The 26,227-nt window shown below is 43.6% G+C and overlaps 1 protein-coding gene across 1 annotated transcript in view; it reads right to left on the minus strand.

Moving 5' to 3' along the window:
- stk11ip (serine/threonine kinase 11 interacting protein) overlaps positions 1–26,227 on the minus strand; it is a 145,408-nt gene that overhangs the window by 16,102 nt on the left and 103,079 nt on the right. Inside the window, exons 21-22 of the mRNA XM_084316217.1 lie at positions 20,501–20,598; positions 14,570–14,751 (exon numbers count right to left, since the gene is read on the minus strand). Coding sequence (XP_084172343.1) covers positions 14,570–14,751; positions 20,501–20,598 — 280 coding nt within the window. The remainder of the gene's footprint in view (positions 1–14,569; positions 14,752–20,500; positions 20,599–26,227) is intronic.

A 26,227-nucleotide genomic window follows, 5' to 3' on the forward strand; every position in this document is an offset into this window, starting at 1 on the left:
AGAGTTGAGACCAAGGCTGTGAGACAGGGGGGACTGTTGATCTCATAAAACGTTTCTTTCCCCTCTCTCCCTCCCCACTCTCTGTCTCCGTCTCTCTCTCTCTGCTTCTAGTCGTACCTCATTACCTCACTCACAGGCTGGTCAAGAGTAAGACAGGGGGCAGTCACAGTGTGTGAACCTAATACTAAGAGAGAGAGAGAGAGAGAGAGAGAGAGAGAGAGAGAGAGAGAGAGAGAGAGAGAGAGAGAGAGAGAGCGAGAGAGAGAGAGAGGGGTGTGTGTATTTTATGAATCCATACACAGAGAGAACCTTTAAGGGGAGATGGGGGGAGAGAGAGAGAGAGAGAGAGAGAGAGAGAGAGAGAGAGAGAGAGAGAGAGAGAGAGAGAGAGAGAGATGTGTAGGGAGGCTTGACGGAAAACTAGATTTGTGTGTGCCTGCATGGCCATGAATGTGCATGTGAAGCACTAATGGAACGGCTCCAGATTTGTGTTTTGAGTCTGCGTGTGTACTGTAGATTTAGGTGCATGTGTGCATCTGTGTGGGAGAGACAAGTACAGTGCTGCACGAGTCTTGTAGAGGAGTGGGACAGCGTTCTGTGTGTGTGTGTCTGTGTGTGTGTGTGTGAGAAAGGAACAGAGTGTACCATTACTTCCCTCCTCTTTCTAAGACGCCACGCTGCAGCTGCGTGGTTCCAAAATCCTGCAAGGTATTTTCTCCAGACCCAGTGCGCCTCTGGGATCGCCATGGAAACCTGTCAGACCGGTGGGTGTGTTGTGTGGAGTGTGCACGGTTTAAACTAATTTACACCGTAGAATAGAATTAGGCCCCCCACCCACCACACCTTAGAGTTTTGAGAAAGATTAAGTGTGTGTGTGGGTGTGTGTATATTTGAGTCATCGTAAAAAAAAATATTGCAATAATGAGAGGATACATATCCAAACAAGACTGAGCTTTTAAAAAAATATATATATAAACGCTTTCATCTCCAGTAGGTTAACCTTTTTGGGCCCAAGGCACAACCAAAAGTCAACCCAGAATCTCACGGCACACCAACTTACAGTAATCAATTATAGAGATCTCAGTTGTGATGATTATCTTGTCATTAGAAACATTTCCCCTATGATATCAAGGCCTAATGACTGATGCAGTGAGAAAACGATGTTGATGTGCAATCAGAGATTTCAGAAACATAGATGAGAGAACAGCACAAGAACAGCACAAGCAGCACTTCTATGTGGAAGTAATAGATATCTGTGTGACAGGGTCCTTCTCCTCTCCCCTCCAAACTCACAAATGATGGCGTAGTCGAAAAAATTATCTTGGTGTTGTTTTATTTGCCGGCCATCCACGGTGCAGAGGTGACATTAGTTTACAAAAAGTGACAATCGAAATAACAAAAATTACACTATACTACCTGGAATATCAAATGAGTTCCACAATAACTTCATTTGATAAACAGACAAACAAAACTCTTACGGCACTTCCCTAAGTTACCTTCATTGTAACAGAGCAGGGCAACAACCCCAAACCTTGGGCACGCAGCCCTCATGACACCTGGACTCCTCCCCCTCCACAGGTGCCACACATAATTAATTAACATTACTAAACAGGTGCTACACATCAATTGATTTGCCGTTTCATACACACATTATATAAAAACAACCTCCAACACCAACCCTCACAACCCAATAAATAAATACATATACACAACCCAATAAATAAATATATGTACACCACACAACACAACACCATAAATAAATATATGTATGAATGGATATATGAATGTATGGTAATATGTATAAATGCATGTATGATTAGATTAATGAATATGTATGCATGTTTGATTATGTATGAATGTATATGATGAGTGAATGTTGTGTGTATGTGTGCGTGCGTGCTGCCCCGGCGTCAGTGTCAGACCCACTCTGTCACAATCTGATTAACAAGTGCAGATATTGTACAGTATTTGTATTTATATCTGGATTAAACAAGAAGTATGTTCATTCATATATGGAGGTATATAAAAACATTTCCCCATTTGTTATGAATGGACTGCAAATGGACTGCATTTATATAGTGCTTTTATCCAAAGCGCTTTTAAATGTATGCCTCACATTCACTCACACACGGACAGGTGGAGGTGACCGTACACGGTGCCGACTAGAGCCATATGAAATCCGCGATCACGGAATCGCGGAATTGAGCAATAAAAATGGAATCAACTGTAAATAATTTTAATTTTTTTTTATGTTGTGGGACTTGTACAGCACTTTGTTCAACTTTGTCAGTGCTGTAAAGTTTAAACCTTTTTAAATCTTAGACAAACAAAACACTTTGCTTTCATGAAATATTGTAAGCCGTCATTTGAGGCTTTATAAAAGCAGCACAATGAACACAAATCTGTCAGTGCCGAGTCCGACCTCATCTTAAATAACAAACAGCATTGCTTGTTGTAATTAACAAAGAGAGGCAGAGTTGATTTTGCAAAAAAAAAAAAATATATACATATCATTTATATTTTTATATTTTTTAATAATCAAATTTTATTTTCATATTCGAATCCCATGCCCATCGAACGAAGCTTCGAAGTATTTAAGACAGCCCTATTAAATGGATTGTTATATCTTATTAAATTGTGGACATTTATTAATTCCCACTTATTAGACACTATTTCTGATGGTAAAATGAGCGTACAAAGCAAAATACAGAATTCTGAAATATTAAAACGGAAAAAACGGAATTTTGAAAAAAATAAAATGGAATTTGGAAAAAAAAATTACGGATTTCATATGGCTCTAGTGCCGACCTGCTCGTCGGGAGCAGTTAGGGGTTAAGCGTCTTGCTCACGGACACTTCTACACGCCGTCCGGGAGGAGCCGGAATCTGTACGTTGAATGGAAATGTATCTAATTTAGAAATCATGTTTTATGAGTAGAACATTAATTGGTCTAAAATTCCATGGCACACTTAATCTTGCTTCACGACATGCCGGGTTGAAAGCCACTGGGTTAGACGGCTGTAATAGTCTCTTTTCAGGTCTCCTTAGCACAAGCACTCCAGCTCCTTCAGAATGCCGCTGCTTGATTCCTAACAAAAACTGAGAAAGCTGAAAACATTCCACCATCACTCAATGGTTTATGGCCAAAATACATCTCTGACTTCTAGCATATGAACCCTCTAGACCTCTTAGGTCACCAGCAGGAAGCAGTCTGCTAACCTCTCTACTGGTCTGCTAACCGCTCTACTGGTCTGCTAACATCTGATGATTTTAATTCTAATTTTATTGTTTTAAATGAGACCATTAAGGCCTGGTTAGCTACTGTAGCAACTTCCTCCAGCTAAATGAGGCCAAAAACGAGGTGCTCATTGTGGCCTCTGATGGCGTTGCATCCAGGGTGGCTGGTTGCCTTGGGTCCCTAGAAACAAATGTGAGCCCCAACCTCAGGAACCTTGGGGTAAACTTTGATCAGGCCATGCACCTCGACACTCACATCAAGTCGGTGACCCGCACCTGTTTTTTTCCATCTCAGGAATATTGCTAAGCTCAGGTCGATTGTTTCCCATTCTGACCTAGAGTTGATTATCCATGCCTTCGTTTCTTCTCGTCTAGACCAGGGGTTCTCCTCAACCTTTCTGCTGCCAAGGCACCCCTGTGTTCAATAAAATATTCCAGGGCACCCCTACATACGATAAAGACTTTTCCGGTCCTGTCTCTTTTGCTACAATGATGACAAAAGTGCTTGCTTTCAAAATAATGTTTATTTAAGAAACCGGGAAACACATTTGTGTGTATATGCCTTGCCTATATAATGCATTATTAACAGGTGTTTCAGGTCTAAATGGCTTAGTACTGTTGACATTACACTGCTTGTAGTAGTAAATCAAATAGCATATTTCTTTAAATAAAATTACAGAAAATTATCACTAAGTGCTATCTGTGGCATGACCAGTGTGTGGAAATCCAACCTCCCCCGTCAAATCAAGCTCAACTTCTTTCATGCAACAGTTGAGTCTGTCCTTTTGTATGGCAGTGAATGCTGGACCTTGAAGCCCACCCTGCAGAAGTCCTTGGATGGGTGCTACACCAGAATGATGCGCGTGGTGCTCAACATCAACAGGGATGAGCATGTCACTAATGCAATCTTGTATGGGGGGGTGCTAAAGGTGAGCGATAAAGTGGCAGTCAGGAGAATGAGGCTGGCAGGTCACTGCCAGAGACACCATGAGATGCCAACCAGCAAACTTGTGCTGTGGGAACCAACACACGGGCATCGATCACGAGGACGTCCCACATTAACCTACGTGGAGAGATGCGGGAACAGAAAGCACCGGCGAGCTAGCCAGATGCATGGAGGATCGGGATGACTGGAAGCACCGATGGAGGGCCCGTCCGAGGACGACCTAGATAGATGTTGCAGCTGCACACTTTTCCATAAAAATAGCATATTTGGATAAGTGTGACCATTTCTCAAACTGAAAATCATGTATTTTTTTTTTAAATACAGAAAAGGATCACTAAAGTGCTATCTGTTGCAGCTGCACTGTTCTCCATAAAAATAGCATATTTGGATAAGTTTGACAATTTTTTTTTTAAATACAGAAAAGGATCACCAAGTTACCATTTCTCAAAAAATATAAATAAATACAGAAAATAAGCACTCGTTCACTCAGTGGACATTTCTAGCTCAATGCGAGGTCTGCTGCTGCTGGCTAATAATACGGTCAATACGTGGGGAGATCTTTGACAAGGCAACACGCATGTCATCCTCAAGGCTCAACTTGGCCATATATTTTGTTTTCAGAGCTGTCATGGATGAAAAGCCAGCTTCACACAGATATGTGGTGCTGAATGGTATCAACACCTTAACTGCTGCATCATGAGATACTTGGTACTCAGCACCAACTAGCTCTCCAGGTGGTATCAGATGAGATTTCAATGAGTTCTTCCAAGAGTTTGGATGGAGATGTGTCAGGAAGCTTTGTTTCAATGTTGTCTGTAAAGTTTTTTTTTTATCCAGAGTAACTTGGTGATCCTTTTCTGTGTTTTATTAAATAATGATTTTCAGATTTTGAGAAATGGTCAAACTTATCCAAATATGGTATTTTCATGGAAAACAGTGCAGCTGCAACAGATAGCACTTTAGTGATAATTTTCTGTAATCCCTAGGGTGGGGCACCCCTGTTGAGAATCGCTGGTCTAGACTACTGCAATTCGGTTCTCACCTGCCTCAATAAATCATCCATAGACCGCCTCCAGTTCATCCAAAATACTGCTGCAAGACTGCTAACCAGATCAAGCAGAAGGTGTCACATCACTCCAGTTCTAGCCTCCTTGTACTGGCTTCCTATACATTTTAGAATTAATTTCAAGGTCCTGGTGCTCACTTTTAGAGCTTTGCATGGCCAGGCACCAGAATATCTAACCAACCTGCTGGAACCATATGTGCCCAGCAGGACCCTGAGGACAGCTGACCAGGATCTGTTGGTCATTCCACGCACAAGGTTGATCACCAAAGGTGACAGAGCCTTTCAATCTGTAGCGCCTAGACTCTGGAATGCCCTTCCTCGTGGCCTAAGAGCTGCAGCGTCTGTTGACATTTTGAAAAATCAGCTAAAAACATTACTGTTTAACCAGGCCTTTGGGTAATGTTTGAGCTTCTCCTCCAGGTATAAAATATGTCTTTTGATTTATTTCTCTGTGATGCATTTTTTTTTCAAGCTTTTTCAAGGTGCCTTTTCAAGCTTTTCCAGCATCTTACACAAATGATAATGTCACTTCTTCCATCACATTAAATCAGATGTGATTGTGCTATAAACAACCAAAATGATGTAGACATGACATCCTATATAACCTGGCTGAGCCAATATGAAACAATCACTCAAATAATCACCAGATAAAACTTAAATTTCAATCAAATATTTACTGAAAATTTGCAAAATAAGTGAACAGTCTTTGAGGTAGGCAGTCAATCAGCTCCTTGAGCCTTAAAATGTATACAAAATCAAATCAACCTAGAATTTGTATATACCCCCCCACCCCACAGTGGGGTGTGTTCAGTTGGTAAGTCCCAGCAGGGACCAGGATGTAAGCTATATGATGCCCATGTTATTGGTTGCAAACTTGCAATACAGACGCACAGTTGACACACGCTCTAGTCTCCTCTATTGTTATTTCACACAAACAGCTACCCCTAGTAGCTGGCTTCTTATGTTGCCGACATATCCTACAGAACATTCCTTAAAATAGAAAGAATTGATTTGCTTGTTAGTCATGTTGATCACAGCGAAACCACAGCTCCGATGCATAATGGCGTTAGCTAAACGAAACTTGTTTTAAGGTAAATTGGCTTTCAGTGTGTCAGAGCGAGCGCACTCAAGTTGTGCAGACTGGACGCTCTGACCGAAGAGTCAGTTTATCAGAGAGTAGCAGATTTTCAGAGTGAATTTATTAACTCACCTTACGGTGTCGCTTGTCGTTGTCAACATGAACAATAAACATAGCCGTCTGTGGCAACGCTAGCTCACTAGCTTGTTAACGCTTTTTTTTTTTTTTTTTTTTTTTTTAAATAAGCTCACTAACGTTACTGGGATTAACGCAAGCTTTCAGGAGGGGAGGGGGGGTGCCGTTGGCGGGGTGGGCACGCGAGTGGCTCGAGAGAGGACTCCTCTTCATTTTGCGTTAAAGGCGAAAGCAATTAGGCGCTCTCCGAATTTTATTTGTTCATCTAAAAACCTAACTATTAAGTCAGATAGCGATTTATTATGAAAGTATACAGTGCAATTACAATTTCAATAACTTTCCAGCACTTTATACACAATTCAAGCACATTTCAAACCTTGAAAACACCACATTGAAAAACAAGCATTTTCAAGGATTTCCAGCACCCGTACGAACCCTGTTTACTATCTCTACTGGTCTGCTAACATCTCTACTGGTCTCTACTGGTCTGCTAACCTCTCTACTGGTCTGCTAACCTCTACTGGTCTCTACTGGTCTGCTAACCTCTCTACTGGTCTCTACTGGTCTGCTAACATCTCTAATGGTCTGCTAACCTCTCTACTGGTCTGCTAACATCTCTACTGGTCTGCTAACATCTCTACTGGTCTGCTAACATCTATACTGGTCTCTACTGGTCTGCTAACCTCTCTCTACTGGTCTGCTAACCTCTCTACTGGTCTGCTAACCTCTCTACTGGTCTGCTAACATATCTACTGGTCTCTACTGGTCTGCTAACCTCTCTACTGGTCTGCTAACATCTCTACTGGTCTCTACTGGTCTGCTAACCTCTCTACTGGTCTGCTAACATCTCTACTGGTCTGCTAACCACTCTATTGGTCTCTACTGGTCTGCTAACCTCTCTACTGGTCTCTACTGGTCTGCTAACATCTCTACTGGTCTCTACTGGTCTGCTAACCTCTCTATTGGTCTGCTAACCTCTCTACTGGTCTGCTAACATCTCTACTGGTCTCTACTGGTCTGCTAACATCTCTACTGGTCTCTACTGGTCTGCTAACCTCTCTACTGGTCTGCTAACCTCTCTACTGGTCTGCTAACATCTCTACTGGTCTCTACTGGTCTGCTAACCTCTCTACTGGTCTGCTAACCTCTCTACTGGTCTCTACTGGTCTGCTAACCTCTCTACTTGTCTGCTAACCTCTCTACTGGTCTGCTAACCTCTCTACTGGTCTGCTAACCTCTCTACTGGTCTGCTAACATCTCTACTGGTCTCTACTGGTCTGCTAACCTCTCTACTGGTCTGCTAACCTCTCTACTGGTCTCTACTGCTGTACTCACTATACACACATGACTGTGTGGCCAAGTTCAGCTCCAACTCCATAGCGAAGTTTGCGGACGACACAGTGGTGGTGGGGCTGATCTCGGACAACGACGAGAAGGCCTACCGGGAGGAGGTTGAGGTACTGGAACGCTGGTGCCAGGACAACAGCCTGCTCCTGAACATTGGTAAAACCAAGGAGCTGATCGCGGATTATAGGAGGACAGCAGGAGACACACACACCACTGAGGATAAACGGGGCTACCGTGGACAGGGTGAGCAGCTTTAAGTACCTGGGGGTCCACATCGCAGAGGATCCGACATGGACAACACACATAGAATCAGTCGTAAAAAAGGCGAAGCAACGCCTCTACCACCTGAGACAGTTAAGGAAGTTCAGAGTATCTGGGAAGATACTCCAGTCCTTCTACTCCGGAGCTGTAGAGAGCATCTTGACTGGAAACATCACTGCCTGGTATGGAAACAGCACGGCACAGGACAAGAAGGCCCTACAGAGAGTGGTGCGCTCAGCCAAGCGTACCACAGGTATTGCACTACCACCCCTGCAGGTTCTATACAACAAGAGGTGCAAATCCAGAGCCTGCAGAATAATGAAAGACCCACACCACCCCAACAACAGCCTGTTCATGCTGCTGAGGTCAGGCAGATGCCTGCGAACACCAGCTACTAGGACAGAGAGACTTCGGCTCAGCTTCTTCCCCCAGGCCATCAGAGCCCTGAACACTGAACTCTCCACACACAAGCACACACACAACACACACACTGTACACGCTCACACACTAGCAGCCACTTTAACATGAGCAAGCACACACTCATGCTGCACACGCCCACACTTATGGCCACTAAGGAAAGGTCACTTTAAAAATAGTATAGTATAACCGGAGATTGTATAAATTAGCATGTACAGAAAGACACTACCAAAGGACCTAGCATGTCCTCCATGCTCTGTAAATAACTTATGTACATATACCGATATGCCCTAACATGTTACTTGTTTACTGCACAATGTTACTTGTTTATTGCACAATGTTGATTCTATTATATGTTATTTGCACATCTTTGCGGGCAAGACCACCCGCATTTCATTGTATACTTGTATGCCGTGACAAATAAATCTCTTGACTTGACTTGACTTTTACTGGTCTCTACTGGTCTGCTAACCTCTCTACTGGTCTGCTAACCTCTCTACTGGTCTCTACTGGTCCAATCATTCAGAAGCACAACATCTCTTTTCACTGTTATGCTGACGACACACAGCTTTACGTTTCCCTGAAACCTAACAACCAGTCTCTACTTAACAGTCTCATGTCCTGCCTGGATGACGTTAAATGTTGGATGGCACAAAACATTCTACAACTAAATCAAAACAAATGCGAAATAATACTCTTCGGTCCCCCAGACGCTGTCACCACCCTTACCAACAGCCTTGGCAACCTGTCCTCCCTGATCAAGCCTTATGTCAAGAACCTAGGTGTAATTTTTGATCCACAATTTAAATTCGACAGACAAGTGAACTCAGTGGTAAAGGCATGTTTTTTCCAACTACGCACCATTGTCAAACTCAAAGCCCTTCTCTCCCCTGCAGACCTTCAGAGAGTCATCCACGCCTTCATTTCATCTAGATTAGACTACTGCAACTCCCTCTATATAGGCATTAACCAGTCTTCCCTGTCCCGCTTACAACTGGTACAAAACGCCGCTGCCAGACTGTTGACCGGAACCCGCAAGAGAGACCACATCACCCCTGTCCTTGCCTCCCTTCATTGGCTTCCAGTACGCTACAGGATAGATTTTAAGGTTCTCCTATTTGTTTTTAAAGCCCTTAATGGTCACCCCCCCCTCCTACATCTCAGACCTCCTATCCCCCTATTCCAACACCAGGTCCCTCAGGTCAGCCGATCAGAGGCTCCTGACAGTCCGGAGGTCTAACCTCAAGCTCAAGCTGTCGCAGCCCCTGAACTGTGGAACAGCATCCCCACCTCCATTAGGCTTGCCCCCTCGATAGATGCCTTCAAATCTAGGCTCAAAACCCACTTCTACCTACTAGCCTTTCCCGTTCACTGACTCATGCCCTGTTTTCCTATGTGTTTGCCTGTGTGCCCTCCCATAAAACGGAGTGTGATTGTTGTCAATATGTATCTATGTGTATCTATGTGTATCTACCCTCTGTACAGCACTTTGGTTGACACGTGTCATGTTAAATGTGCTATATAAATAAATAAATCTGATGTCTGCTAACATCTCTACTGGTCTCTACTGGTCTGCTAACCTCTCTACTGGTCTCTACTGGTCTGCTAACATCTCTACTGGTCTCTACTGGTCTGCTAACCTCTCTACTGGTCTCTACTGGTCTGCTAACATCTCTACTGGTCTGCTAACATCTCTATTGGTCTGCTAACCTCTCTACTGGTCTCTACTGGTCTGCTAACATCTCTACTGGTCTGCTAACATGTCTACTGGTCTGCTAACATCTCTACTGGTCTGCTAACATCTCTACTGGTCTGCTAACATCTCTACTGGTCTCTACTGGTCTGCTAACCGCTCTACTGGTCTGCTAACATCTCTACTGGTCTCTACTGGTCTGCTAACATCTCTACTGGTCTGCTAACATCTCTACTGGTCTGCTAACATCTCTACTGGTCTGCTAACATCTCTACTGGTCTCTACTGGTCTGCTAACCTCTCTACTGGTCTGCTAACCTCTCTACTGGTCTGCTAACATCTCTACTGGTCTCTACTGGTCTGCTAACCTCTCTACTGGTCTCTACTGGTCTGCTAACCTCTCTACTGGTCTCTACTGGTCTGCTAACCTCTCTACTGGTCTACTCTCTACTGGTCTGCTAACATCTCTACTGGTCTCTACTGGTCTGCTAACCTCTCTACTGGTCTGCCAACATCTCTACTGGTCTCTACTGGTCTGCTAACCTCTCTACTGGTCTCTACTGGTCTGCTAACATCTCTACTGGTCTCTACTGGTCTGCTAACATCTCTACTGGTCTCTACTGGTCTGCTAACCTCTCTACTGGTCTACTCTCTACTGGTCTGCTAACATCTCTACTGGTCTCTACTGGTCTGATAACATCTCTACTGGTCTGCTAACCTCTACTGGTCTCTACTGGTCTGCTAACATCTCTACTGGTCTCCACTGGTCTGATAACCTCTCTACTGGTCTGCTAACATCTCTACTGAATTCCGTTAGTTTGCTACTGTAGTTGGAAGAAATGTCAGATTTGATTGAACAACACTCTTGGTGCAGTTCACCCAAAATAAATCATATTTCACCCCTAATCTGGAGTGCTCTCTATCTATGCAGATAGTTCTGGAGGTGTAAATATGTCTCCATCACTTCATACAGTCAAGCTTGAATGGCACTCTGTGTGCGGTGGTCAAAGCACCCTAAAAAAACATACAATTGAAAAACTCAAAAGCAAAAGGTCCATAAATCGGTTACTCCAGATCACACTGAAACTACCTGGATGGATATATATTGTAGTAGCACTGCAGGTAAAAGAGAACACTTAAATGAATAGCCCAGGCTTTTATTTGCTTCAATCACTGAACGCACCACACCTTTATTTGGGACAGCTGCTGCCTATTGAGACAAGCCTCGAATTCCTTTTGTACAAAACTCTTGCTCAGCAACTAATTGTTTATTTAAACCAGTAGGAATATTACTTGTATGATATGTACACCGCAGCATGTACACATAAAAAATAAAACAAATACAGAACTGGGTATTCATCTACTGATCCTATGGATGATATAATCATCAACACTTCACCGCAGCAGATCCCCAGTGGTGCTCAGGAAAAGATGGCGGATAATAAGACTGAGGTCCTGCTCTTTCCATCAATGCAGTGATTCTAGCAGCTGACCACGATTGATGGCAACCTGCTAAATGACGAACATGTGATTAAATAAAGATGTCGGTGACATAATGGTGGCTCAGAAGGTGAAGCATCTACTGTTTTATACCGACTTATCTCAAGCCCCGCCCCTTTTGAAGCCACGTCACATGTACATTAAAAGTACTGTGAAGAGGATACAGAAAATCCAGGTTAGGTACAATTGGAAGACAGCTGAGGTCAATTGACATCTGAATGCTCTTTTGTTTTCTCCAACACCCCTAGCATGACATTATGTTAAAAGAACACGCTAACATTTTGGGAAATTAGCTTAGCGTCTTCTCCAGAGAGAGACTAGAAGATAGATACCAGTTTCCTCTCTGTGCGTTTAGTAGAAAGCTATCTGGCGGCATGTTAGCCTAGCTTAGCACAATGAATGGAAGCGGACATGGCCGGTTAGCCTAGGCATTGTCCAACTAACACCTCTCCCGAAGGCTAACCGGCACTGTCCGCTTCCATTCATTGTGCTAAGCTAGGATGGCAAAAGAGCCCCGTTTATCCCAGACCTGTTCTCCCCTCCATTATAGATGATTATTTTGATATATGGAAAGCAAGTGGGGAAATTATTACCAAGGCCCTTTATTATAGATAACATATTTCCCACATTTGGACAGCTGTGAAATAAATGTAATTGAGCAAAATCCCACTTTAAAGTTATATAAAAATGCACAGTTATATTAAATCTAAATCTCCCTTCTCTGCCAATTTTCCGGATGAGTCGCTCATGGGATATTTGTTTTCCTGTGAGCCCTCGAGGAGGGCCGTGATATATTTTTCGCATGATCTCTTGTCAAATCTACACAACCCATCACGAGAGATCATACAATCGGTATGAGAGGCGGACTTAGGGCTTTGACGGCAGAGCGCTGGGAAGCATTATTCAGTTTAAGGTTCTGCATCGCCTGTATTTTTCAATAAGCTAAACTTTCTAAAATGTTCCCAAATGTAGATCCAGAAAAAATAAATAACGCACATCCTCCATTTGTTGGTGCTGAGCCAAACTGTAAAAACAGTAATACATAAGAACAAAGCGGGGCTCGCAACTCACTTGTAGTTCCAAGGTGTTTTAATAGACAAAAAAAGGCAGTAGATGCGACGTTTCGACCTTACCAGTCTTCCTCAAGCAAACAGTGTCTTTTTTTGTCTATTAAAACACCTTGGAACTACAAGTGAGTTGCGAGCCCCGCTTTGTTCTTACCCAAATGTAGATCCCACATGTGACAGACAGTCTTTCTCCGGCATCTCTGACACACAAATGTTTCCAGTGTCCTTTGAAACACTGTCAGAGGTCTTGGAAATGGACATTCAGCTAGATCCTATGATATCTAATTTTGGCATAAGAGGAGAGACTGATCCTTCTTCACTGGAATTCTCCTCGTCCACTGAGCTGGACTCAGTGGTTAAGAGAGGTCAGGTGATGCAGCATCTTAAACTAGCTGGACTCAGTGGCTAAGAGAGGTGATACAGCGTCTTAAACTAGCTGGACTCAGTGGTTAAGAGAGGTGATGCAGCGTCTTAAACTAGCTGGACTCAGTGGCTAAGAGAGGTGATGCAGCATCTTAAACTAGCTGGACTCAGTGGTTAAGAGAGGTGATGCAGCGTCTTAAACTAGCTGGACTCAGTGGTTAAGAGAGGTGATGCAGCATCTTAAACTAGCTGGACTCAGTGGCTAAGAGAGGTGATGCAGAATCTTAAACTAGCTGGACTCAGTGGCTAAGAGAGGTGATGCAGCATCGTAAACTAGCTGGACTCAGTGGCTAAGAGAGGTGATGCAGAATCTTAAACTAGCTGGACTCAGTGGTTAAGAGAGGTGATGCAGCATCGTAAACTAGCTGGACTCAGTGGCTAAGAGAGGTGATGCAGCGTCTTAAACTAGCTGGACTCAGTGGCTAAGAGAGGTGATGCAGCATCTTAAACTAGCTGGACTCAGTGGTTAAGAGGTGATGCAGCGTCTTAAACTAGCTGGACTCAGTGGTTAAGAGAGGTGATGCAGCATCGTAAACTAGCTGGACTCAGTGGCTAAGAGAGGTGATGCAGAATCTTAAACTAGCTGGAGACAGTGGTTAAGAGAGGTGATGCAGAATCTTAAACTAGCTGGACTCAGTGGCTAAGAGAGGTGATGCAGCATCTTAAACTAGCTGGACTCAGTGGTTAAGAGAGGTGATGCAGCGTCTTAAACTAGCTGGACTCAGTGGTTAAGAGGTGATGCAGCGTCTTAAACTAGCTGGACTCAGTGGCTAAGAGAGGTGATGCAGCATCGTAAACTAGCTGGACTCAGTGGCTAAGAGAGGTGATGCAGCATCTTAAACTAGCTGGAGACAGTGGTTAAGAGGTGATGCAGGGTCATAAACTAGCTGGACTCAGTGGCTAAGAGAGGTGATGCAGAATCTTAAACTAGCTGGAGACAGTGGTTAAGAGGTGATGCAGAATCTTAAACTAGCTGGACTCAGTGGCTAAGAGAGGTGATGCAGAATCTTAAACTAGCTGGAGACAGTGGCTAAGAGAGGTGATGCAGAATCTTAAACTAGCTGGAGACAGTGGTTAAGAGGTGATGCAGGGTCATAAACTAGCTGGACTCAGTGGTTAAGAGAGGTGATGCATCTTAAACGTGAGAAGGTGAGACTCACAAGCTGTGTCTCAGGGGTTGTATCCTCCAAGGCTGCATCTCAAGACCGCATGCATCAATTGCATTACAGCGGCGCAACCAAGGCTCCAAATCCAAAGGTTCCTTCAAATTCAGCCGAAACGTGCTAACTTGCCTTGTGTGTGTGACTGTGTGTGACTCTGTGTGTGTGTGTGACTCTGTGTGTGTGTGTGTGTGTGTGTGTGTGTGTGTGTGTGTGTGTGTGTGTGTGTGAGTATCTTGCCTGTCAGGATCCCGAAGAAGCGCTTGCAGCGCGCACTGTCCCGTACGAGGAGGGTGTAGGCCCCGCCCCCTCCATCAAACTCCATGTGGATACTCTGAGAGCCCAGCCCCACTTCCAGGTAACTCAGCTCCGTGATCGGATGGCTGTCCCTCTTCTGCAGCCAATCGGACGGCTGGCCTCTGCTGGGCGGCCACAAAAGGAAGGATCAAAGTCGGTGGGAAAGGAAGAAAACTACAACTCAAATCTGTCAACACAAGTGACCTATGTTAAACCCCACCCTCTTTTCTTGTCATAACTGTTGTGATTGGAGGATCAAGAAAAGAGGGCAGGGTTTGAGATTAGCTTTTTTCACCTGGCCGCTGTTAAACTGAAAACGAGGATGGGGTGGGAAAACAGGGCATTACTCCTGAGAACTGTATTGATTCTAGGGGTGGGGAAAATCTATATTTAGTGTGTGGAAAATTATATCCATACACTGATGCCAAGTATTACATTTATAATTTTTTTTTGACAATCCCATTTTGCTGCAATAAAAATGATTGGAGTAAGACAACTTGATCTTATTAGATCATGTATCTTGATCTTATTAGATCATGTATCTTTATCTTATTAGATCATCATTAATATTTTAATTGCAGATGTTCTGTTGGGGACATAATTATCAGTTAAAAAAAAGGTAATAAATCGCAAAATTGCAATATATTACAGTATTGTGACTAGTATTGTGATAATATCGTATCACGGCTCTGGTGATTCCCACCAGAATTGATCCTCATGTTATGACCGCTGATAATTCCATTGAAAGATAGCAATTTGAGACAAGGGGATATCATTTTCGCAAACTAAAACCACACAACCCAAGCGGTTGACACTTTTTGGCTGCTGTCCGATGAGATGACTATGACCGCGTGTCAGTTAGCAGATGACTAATTCACAATGGAAACATGAAAACATCAGTAGTTAAAAACAATGGTAGTCAGGCAATCATGAGTTGTGTGGGCTGTGTTGTGCCCGTTCTCGTCTCGGTCATGTTGGTTCTTGAAGTGGCCTCTTTGTATCGTTTTCACGTCGTTCCACCGCAGTGCATTATGGTCCGCCAATATGGGGTGTGTGTGAATAAAGCAAATGGATCAGCTGATCTCTAAAGCTTTAAAATATGAGAAATAAGAGTAAAATAATAGTGGGTCGGAACATTCCCAAACTATTCAAGAACCGGAAAAGATTGAATTTTTCATCCTTTCCAGATTGGTGGAGGAACCGATGCAGTAATTAACAATAATCACGCCACGTTTCATCATCAAAGCTGCGAGTGCCGTCCTTTGGATGAGACGCTAAACTGAGGTCCTGACTGAATTCGGTTGTTAAAGAACCCAGGACGCCTATCGTAATTTTAGGGTAAAGAGTAGGGGGTTCCCCGACATTCCTGGCCAAAATAATTCCCAATCTGACATCAAGGCCACATAATCATCCTTTCCCCTTAATTGGCTGATATCAATCCCTGTCTCCTGAGCCGCTCAGCCATTGTGTAGTGTGATGTGTGCCTGGTGCCAGTGTATGGCAGCCATTGAGCCTGCATAGCCCAAGGTTGGGTGCTACCAGTGGTGGTGAAGGAGGTAATTTCCACCCTACGTTGTAAAGCGCTTTGAGTCTGAGAAAAGTGCTATATAAATGTAATAAATTATTATAAATTATTATCATTAACACATTATGTATCACAATTAATGCAAGGTTTGCGAGTCCTGGCATACTTTCACAGCACGCCTAATGCCGCCAATGGGCAAGGAGGACCATGACTAAACCATGCCGATGGTGATTAAAACGGCACAGACTCCGCCGAGGTGCTTATGTAACTACTTTCTACCTTGCATAACTTAAAAGAACACGCCAACATTTGGGAAATTAGCTTACCATCTTCTCCAGAGAGAGACAAGAAGATAGATACCAGTTTCCTCTGTGCGTTCAATAGAAAGCTATCTGGCTGCATGTTAGCCTAGCTTAGCACAATGAATGGAAGCGAACATGACCGGTTAGCCTTCGGGAGAGGTGTTAGTTGGACAATGCCTAGGCTAAGTAACCGGTCATGTCTGCTTCGATTCATTGTGCTAAGCTAGGCTAACATGCAGCCAGATAGCTTTCTACTGAACGCACAGAGAGGAAACTGGTATCTATCTTCTTGTCTCTCTCTGGAGAAGACGGTAAGCTAATTTCCCAAAATGTTGGCGTGTTCCTTTAAGGAGGAGGAGGAGGAGGTCACATTTTGCGGGTGGGAATCACAGAGACGTTATGAGTCGACTCAGCGTGAGACGCAGCCCGTGCCGCAGGGCTGTATGTGTGGAGGAAATTGATCTTATTTTGGAGAGGGTTTAAAAAAAAGAAAAGAAAAAGCTCTTCATTTACTTTTACAGAAAAAAAAGAGGATGTAGGAGAAAAGGGGCTCGAACTAGCGAGGGGGGGAGAATAGACTTTGCACAGAGACACACAGAGGTCAATGTGTTCTCAAGATGTGGCCCAGAAAGCCGGTACGGGTTATGTAATGTTATCCGCACCTCAGACACTGAAACGCCAAAAAAGATAATATCCACATCGTCTGAACCGTATGAGGCTCCGCACAGACTCCACACAGGCCGGGCGGTACTGGAGGTCTGGAGTATCAATAATCATTTAAAATAAAGGAAATAAAAAAGAAAAGAAAAGAAAAAACACCCACAGAGCTTCTAGAAAGGTGCAGAATAAAAGTATTGCCTTTCCCCCCAAAAAACGATTGATTCATGAATGTATCATTTAAAATATTTTTGCGGGCCCAAAATGAATGTTGTTGTTTACATGTCAGTTGCAGGCATGCATCTCCTCCCTACTTCCCATTTCCACACGTGGAATCCACCTGATTGGAAAAAGGACATGCTGGTGATCTAGTGCGAGTGCTATCTAGAGGCTGAATGTTATCTCTATAGGGATGCACCGATCCGATATCGATTTTTTATAATAAATAAAATAAGAAATAACCATTCAGTACATTTATATCTATGTGTTCATTTGTTACATTTAGTTTCACTAAGTTAGGAATGTAATGTTTTAAAGGTGACATGTACTATAAATGTCATTTTTCAGTCTCTAGCATTGTATTATAGTAATAGGAGTTCGTATCAATGTGTTTTAGTGTCTAAATACCATATTGGCGGATTGCTTTGATTCAGCTCAGCCCCTTTCCTCCTCCAGTAAATCAGGCCATTTTGATTTGAACGGCTGATATACGTCATACGGCCGCTGGGTGATGCGATTGGCTCTGTGGTTGGAGCTAATGCCTGCCCCCATTCTACCTAGACTAGACAGCGAGTGGAGGAAGTCACTTCCTCAGCTGCGAGGCGGAGTGGGGCCAGTGCGCTCTGGAGGGAGAGAGGGAGAGAGAGATGGAGAGAGAGGGGGCACTTGGGGGGGGGGGGGGGGGGGGTACCTGCCGGCCGCGCGCCACACACCCGCAAACGGGAGATTGAAAGAAAGAAAGAAAAAAAATAACCACAAGCTGCCGCGGACTCTCTCTCTCTCTCTCTCTCCCTCTCTCTCTCTCCCTCTCTCTCCCTCTCTCTCCCTCTCTCTCTCTCTCCCTCCCTCCCTCCCTCCCTCTCTCTCTCTCTCTCCCTCCCTCCCTCCCTCCCTCCCTCCCTCCCTCCCTCCCTCCATCTACCAGTGCAGACTGTGGACTGACTGTCACTCAAAGTGCTTATGGGTGGAGCCAGGCCATAACAGCCTGATTTCTTGAGGCTGAAAATGATGGTTTTGAGTACTTGATTAGAAATATAAAACAATGAATTTTTTTTGAAAAAAACCTTACAAATGTCTTCAATAGACTAACAGGAATTGTGTAAAGTTGCCCAAATAGTGCTAGGAATAGCAGTACATAGCCCCTTTAAGTCAAGCCTGATTTTGCCTTGCACAAAAATGATCCCAGTCTCTTCCACAGTGACAGTGAGGCATATAGTTTATTAATTGAATGAATGAAGTTTATTTTCTGTCTTTGTTTACAACAAATCAAAAACACACTTGTAATCCTTTACAAATCATAAAAAAATATATATTTTAATAAAAAAAACTTGGATTAAATCTTATATTTTTTTTAAACTTTTTTGGGGAATTTTTTTTGACAATGGGTATGGGATCGGTATTGGCCGATACCCAAACCCAGGTATCGGTATCGGGACTGAAAAAATCGGATCGGTGCATCCCTAGTTATCTATAGCACCTTTAACATTCCCACTGTTCACAGTAAAGGTAACCGTTTTTCTTTTCTTTTCATCTTCTTTAAAACCAGATTTTTGAGGATATATAAATTCTGGGTATACACACACACACACACACACACACACACACACACACACACACAGAAGAGGACAAACACAAAGCAGTCAATTAAACCTGAGCTCCGATTCCGACCCAGAGACTCCTAAAGACAGGAGGCTGAACATCGAGACGGCTCACCGGGCTTGATGAGGTGGACGCTGAGCAAGCAGAGTGAGGCAGGTACTGAATATTCATGAGGGTGGGGCGGGCAGGTCTTCAATACAGATCGTCAGCTGGGTAGGCTTGTCTCTTCACGACAGTCTCTGCCATGGACCAAAAGGTTAGCGACTACCCGTTGTGAATATACAACGACAGGCGCCATCTGTGTCGGGACGATTTGTACGCCACAGCCTGAGTGCGACACTTCCCTGTGTGTGTTAGGGCTGCACGATTTTGGGAAATAATCGAATTGCGATTTTTCGGACAGATATTGCGATTGCGATTACATTTGCGATTACAATTATTTTTTTAAGCAGCCCCACAGAGGTTTATTGTAAAATGCGGTTTGCATCTGGCCTACGCAGTGGGTCTGTTCAGGATGAAAATGTTTCTTTTTACCTGGGAATCGATACCGGTACGGTACCCAACGGTACCTTTTTTTCTGTACTTTACTCTCCCTCTCTGAATTCTAAACTTCACAACACACAATCTAAAACCCCTTACCTCCCTCTCCCAAACTGTTCCTACAACAATTTGTTTTATGTTGCATGATCATGTATATTTATTTTGTATTATAATTTTTTTTGTGTTTAAATATCAACATTATCTGGCAATCCTCAGTAAATACTATCAAACTCCTCTGATGTCAGACCAGATATGAGACGCGTGCACACACACACAGACAGAAAAGGAGAATGGCTTAAATGATTTTAGAATACTTCAGCTAATGAAGTTAAATGTTTATTATCATCAACTATCCAGTTTGTTTTTATAGTGCAACGTTTTTCTACCTTTCTACATTAATTGAAGCAGTAGAGAGAGAGATAACCCCCCCCCCCCCCCCGAGCCCCGCTCCCCCCCCATCCTTTCCTTACTCAGCTCAGATGTTTTCTCTGTCTTGAGCAGGGTTAGCTAGGAACAGCTATGGAATGGGCTACAGGACCATTATCCACTTAGACACCCCGGTCTCTGTGAATTTAAATCTGTATTACATAACTTCCTACAAGAAGAATGTTGCTGCTTTCTGTAGTCGGGTCCCAACTGCAAAATTACTGTATTACCCTGTATTATACACTTTTACTATCATGTAGACTATTCTGCTTTGTGTTTTTGTGTTTACATGTGATGTATTGTATATTGTATACATGCACATTTATTATGTTCTTGTGTGATGTATCGCACATTTTATTGCTGTGTGATGTATTGCAAATGTTATTGCTGTCATCTTGGCCAGGTCTCCCTTGCAAAGGAGATCTTGTATCTCAATGGGACTTCCTGGTTAAATAAAATACTTTTTTTTTTAATTGAATCATTTCAAATCGCGATTTCGATTAAAAATCGATTAATCGTTCAGCCCTAGTGTGTGTGTATATAACAGGAAGGATTGCAAGTTTATAACCCCCTCTTCCTGCCCTCCAATCTTTGGACTTGACTCACTGTGGCTCTGACATCATTTCCAGGAAGTAGATTCGCCTGTCGGACACCACCAAAACAGAGGGGAACTCGATCGGCTCGCCGAACTTGACCGTGGACATCTGGAGAGGGCGACACAAGGATGAGACGTGTGACGGAGCAGAGAAATCCATATGACCTTAACTGACATCTGAGTAACAGCCACGTTCATTCGTGACAACATTATACAAACAATCTACCATACATTCACATTATGACACCAGTCTTGTGGATTACACAAGTCTGAGTTCTTTGGATGCATTAACACATTGACGGACACGGGGATTAGACGGGGCCCACTCTAGACGACCAGCATATGTAAACAGACTTGGGGCTGTTTGTAGAGCTAAATCTATACTTTATAGTATTGCAATCTGTCCATTCTCATTGTCAATTGAGACCATAAACCGTCCCTTCAAAATGGATTAAAGAAATAATTTTTTCATCAATACGTTCTCATTTTATAGTGCCGTGAATATAAGCGTTATACGGCATTTGGTCTAGTATATTTCCTGGAAGGCGAGATAAAGGGCTAATAGCTACTAACGTTATATCCAATGCCATTTCCGTTATACAAAAGCTACAGTTAAAACTCAAACTGCATGGCGGTTAGGTGGCGTAGCGGAGATTGCGTTCGTCACCAACCCCGAAGCTGTGAGCTGGATTCGCCTGTTCGAATCCAGCTCACAGCTCCGGGGTTGTCACCAGCTTGGCTGGCCGTTCACACTAATACAATTGGCTGTATTAGAGGGTGGGAGAAGCTGGCGGGGTGGGTCCGGGTCGTTGTAAACAGCGACTCCTACAGTTCGGTCGGGGCGCCTGCTAAGCGCGGATAGGACCTGAGTGGGATAGTGTGATCCTTCCACACGCTACGCCCTCTCAGGGAGGATCCGCGCTGCCAGGTGAAAAGAAGCGGTTGATTGGCTGGACGTGTGTCGGAGGAAGCACGTGATAGCCTCCACTCTCCCAGATGATCTGACTGTGGGGGGTAAGTGCGCAGCGACCAGGAAGGGATTGGGAATTGGCATACGACTAACATTGGGATGGGAGAAAATCGGAGGAAAATGGAGGGGGAAAAAGATAAAAAAAAACTAAAACTGCATATGATCGGTATGATCCTCAAGCATGTATGCATGAAAGGGGGGGGGGGGGGGGGGGGACGTCGTTTCTGATTATTGATGACCAATAACGTGTTCGTCTAAGTAGCCACATACGCTGGTCGGCTGGTTGAGTATCATAGCAAGCTCTGCTCAGCATGTAATTTACGTGAAAAAGATCTTACCATGAGCCGGTTGGATCCCCCCGAGCATTTCCCTGTTATCGATCGCCATCTGGTAGATCGATATGTCCATTGGCTGATGATAAATCCCCTTATTGCATAGTGAAATCCGCGATCCAAAACGTATTCCGTGCAACAGACAATAGCTATCGCTTCAGGTGAGTAGAAAACTACATTAGAGATATATAAAAAAAAAAAAGACAACTTCGGCCACAGGGAACACTGCATTATCGCGATAGTGCCCCTAAGAGGATCTGGCCGGTAATGCACTTTCTCGAATTCAAAGAGTAGGGTACATCTGCAGTGCAGCTCGGCGACCTTGAATAGGTTATTAAAATGGAATAAAAGCCAAAACAACTTGCCACGGATATATCCGTCCTTCGGTCCATTAAGCATGGATTCGAAACACGTATACGGTATATCCGTGGTCGGGCGCCATTGTGTTAAAGGGCAGCCTTTAGCGTGATGATGGCCGGGAGGATGCAATCCTCTCTACGCCGCCCCCATACCTCAAATGGATCAGTCATCAGCTCTATTCTCAATCTTTCAAAATGTTCTTATGTACCCCAGTTGCTATTGCATATACTTGAAATCTGTGTTTCATTATATGATTATGTACATGCTTACCAACTGTTTCGCCTGTTTTATAGCAACACTACTATCACCGACATCTAAGAAGGGAGATCTCCCCTTGAATGGCCCTTCTAAGGTTTCTTCCCTCCACATTGCCGGTGGTGCTTTTTTCCTATTGCTAGGTTTTTAGTACGTTTTTTCTTACCTTCGCGTGGGGTATGTCTGGGAGTGTTGCATTCATTAAACATTTTTGGACTTCATGGTGTTTTTGTTTTGTTCTTGATTTATTGTGATGTTTCTTCAAGACTTGTCCGGCCCATGGGGACATTAACGTGTGTTGTCGGGCCTTACAAATAAATTTGATTTGAAATTTGATTTGAAACATTCCATCACTTCCTCTAGCAGGAGAACGTCCTGAAAAATAGACTAGATAAATAAACATCTCCTAGCTGATGGACATGATTTGGACCTCCTGTCTCCAGCTGAGTTTTTTTGTTTTTGTTGTTGCTCAGGATCTGCTCTTTGCTCTTCTTCCAGGTATCTGAGGGGAGCAAGGCCATCGCCCGCTGCTCCCAGCATGCCTTGCATTAAAGAGGTCACAGAGAACATCGAGAGCTGCAAAAGGAAGACGAGCTTTGGCTGGCAGGTCTCCCAGGAGAGCTGCTAGCTAGGGTTCATGCTGGTTCGCTGGACCGAAAACCACTGCTCAATTGTGGCAGCTCCAACAGTAACCGACGGCTAAATCCTCAAGCCTTGAGGACATTTGGCACTACAGGTCGCTCACAGTAAACAGTAAACATTTAGGTAGACTAAAACAAAAGTCACGAATAAGAATAAAAACAAGACTAAGAATAAAATGTTCTATGTTATGTATATACATTCTAATATAAAATATACAGTAGAAATATACAGAAATATACAGTAAAAAAGAGTGGAATTGTACAGTGTCGATTTAAGAGTAAAGTAAAAGACCAAGAAGATTTGATAGTACTGTCACCCTGTGCTCAGTGATGCAGTGAGGCACAGTGATGCGTTATAGAGTCTGATGGCTGTCGTAATGAAGGACTTCCTGTGCCGTTCAGTGTTGCATCTACATGTAGGCAGCATGTTTAAAACACGTTTTTTTTTTTTTTTTTTTAAGCTATAACCAGGGATCCATCAACACAACAATACTGTATTACGGATAAGTGGGAACTTTCTGGCCAAAGCTGTAAGAAGGACCAGCTGAAAGAAAGATGTAAAAAAAGTGGTGCCGACATCAAAACAAAGCGCCACTTCGCCTGTTCGAATCCAGCTCACAGCTCCGGGGTTGTCACCAGCTTGGCTGGCCGTTCACACTAATACAATTGGCAGTATTAGAGGGTGGGAGAAGCTGGCGGGGTGGGTCCGGGTCGTGCTAAGCGCGGATAGGACTTGAGTGGGATAGTGTGATCCTTCCACACGCTACGCCCTCTCAATGAGAGTCCGCGCTGCCAGGTGAAAAGAAGCGGTTGATTGGCTGGACGTGTGTCGGAGGAAGCACGTGATAGCCTCCACTCTCCCAGACCGACTGTGGGGGGTAAGTGCGCAGCGACCAGGAAGGGGATTGGGAATTGGCATAACGACTAACATTGGGATGGGAGAAAATCGGAGGAAAATGGAGGGGGAAAAAGATCAATAAAAAAAATAAAACATAAAAAACAAAGCGCCACACTCCTTTGAATACGTTTGGTACAACTAGGCGTAAGCTCAGGGGGGACCGTGCCTTCTCCGTTGTCGCTCCCAAAATGTGGAACGAGCTGCCGCTGCAGATTAGGCAGGCCTCATCACTGCCCCATTTCAAAGGCCTCCTATTCGGGGCCAACCACGTATATATACGTGTTTCGGATCCAACGCAAGAGGGCCAATCACATAATTTATATATACGTGGCAAGGTTGTTTTGGCTTTTATTCCATTGTAATATCCTACTCAATGTCACCCTGCAGCACTGCAGATTGACCCTACTCTTGGAAATCGGAAAAGTGCATTACCGGCCAGATCCTCATAGGGGCGCTGTCTTGATAATGCAGTGTTCCCTGTTACAGACTGGTGTTTTTTTTATTTTTGATCTTGAATGGGTTTTTCTGTTAGCCTAAAGCTATGCGTGTAGCCGATGGCCTGGAATAGTCTTTGGGACGCTGAATTCAGTATGCAGTAAAGGAATATATCATCAGCCAATGGACATATGGATCTACCAGATGGCAATCGATAACTGGGAAATCCTTTTGGGGATCCAACCGGCCACAGGTAAGAGCTTTTTCACGTAAATTACAGCCCGATCGGGCCTTGCTTTGATAGCCGACCAGCCAATCAGCGAATAAGGCTACTGAGGCTAATGCCGTTATTGGTAATCAATAATCAGAAACGACGTCCCCCGCCCCCCCTTCATGCATTCATGGTGGACCATGATACCGACAATATGCATTTTGAGTTTTAGCTCGAGCTTGTGTATAACCGAAACGCCATTCGATTTAAAGTTATTAGCTTAGCACCCTATATCTCGCGTTCCAGGGAATACCCCAGAACATTCTGCTATAACGTTCATATTCACGAGGCTATAAAATGGGAACGTATTGATGAATTTTTTATTTATTTAAGGCATCTTGAAGGGACGGTTTATAGTGTCAATTGACAATGAGAATGGACAGATAGCACTAATATAAAGTATAGATTTAGCTCTACAAACAGCCTCACGCACAATGAAAGTTTGTTTTGAAATGCTGGCCGTATAGAGTGGGATTAGACGGAATGTGTTAAGACCCACCTTTTCTCTCTGGCTTTCTACACCATGTAGCTGGTTGATTTTATGATCTTATTGTTTTACTGTGTTATTGTTGTATCGTTTTGTTACTGTGTCCTTTGCTTTTAAATATTTTTTAAGTACTCTGATCTATTAAAATGTTTATTGCTGCCTACAGTATGTTTACCCTTTTTTTTCCCCTCTCTTTTTGGTACTCTTGTTTTTTTTATCTATTTTTAGTGCTGCTTATAGTTTTCTTATATGCTCCCTCTGTACAGGACTTTGTGCCCCTGTGGCTGTTAACACTTTGAGCGCCACGCCGGGTTTTCCTTTTTACCCGCTGAATGCCACCATCGGCGCCAATGTTAACGTTAATATCGCCTAATCTATGTTTTAAATTATGTGTCTAATCTGCCCATCGCATTATCAAAGACTATTTTCCAGTCAGTGCTGTCAAGGCAGATTGTTTTTTTATCGCGTCGTTTCCGTTTCAGAGCATTTAGAAAAGCACCCGTTTTCAGATAAAAAACAGCCCATTCTGGAGCATTCTATGAAAATCGTCTTTTACTGGAATATTCCACAACGTTGATATTCGTCTGCCTTTTTATGAATCGTTTTCAAATAAACGCTAGATGATCAATATTATACGTGCACGCAAGCACATTCGAGCCGCGCACGGATAATCGCCCCGTTGATTTCCTCTCAGACTTTTACAGTGAAACCGAAAGCGGACATTTCACAAAACAGCTTATAACTTCATCAAACTTACTCTGATTATCCTAACACTGATAACATAGAGTCCTTACCTGACATCAGATGGTATCCAACTGGTATATTCCAATACCTGATCACCATTCGAAAAAATCGATAAGTGTATGGATCCAACGCGATACAGTAGAACTCCATGATCAGCGGGGATCTGAGGTTCCAGAATGAACTGTGGTAACCCCGGCTGGATCAGTGGACTGGAAAATGTGGAGTACCGGATTTTTTTCCCCATTCATTTTCATTGAGTCCATTCCAAAATCACTTATGTCATCTGGGAGACGACAGGGGGCGCTTTTTTCCACAATGATCGCCGGCGCCGCTCGGCTATACTCG

Source organism: Notolepis coatsorum (assembly GCF_963971535.1).
Source record: "Notolepis coatsorum genome assembly, chromosome: 1".
Lineage (NCBI taxonomy): Eukaryota > Metazoa > Chordata > Actinopteri > Aulopiformes > Paralepididae > Notolepis > Notolepis coatsorum.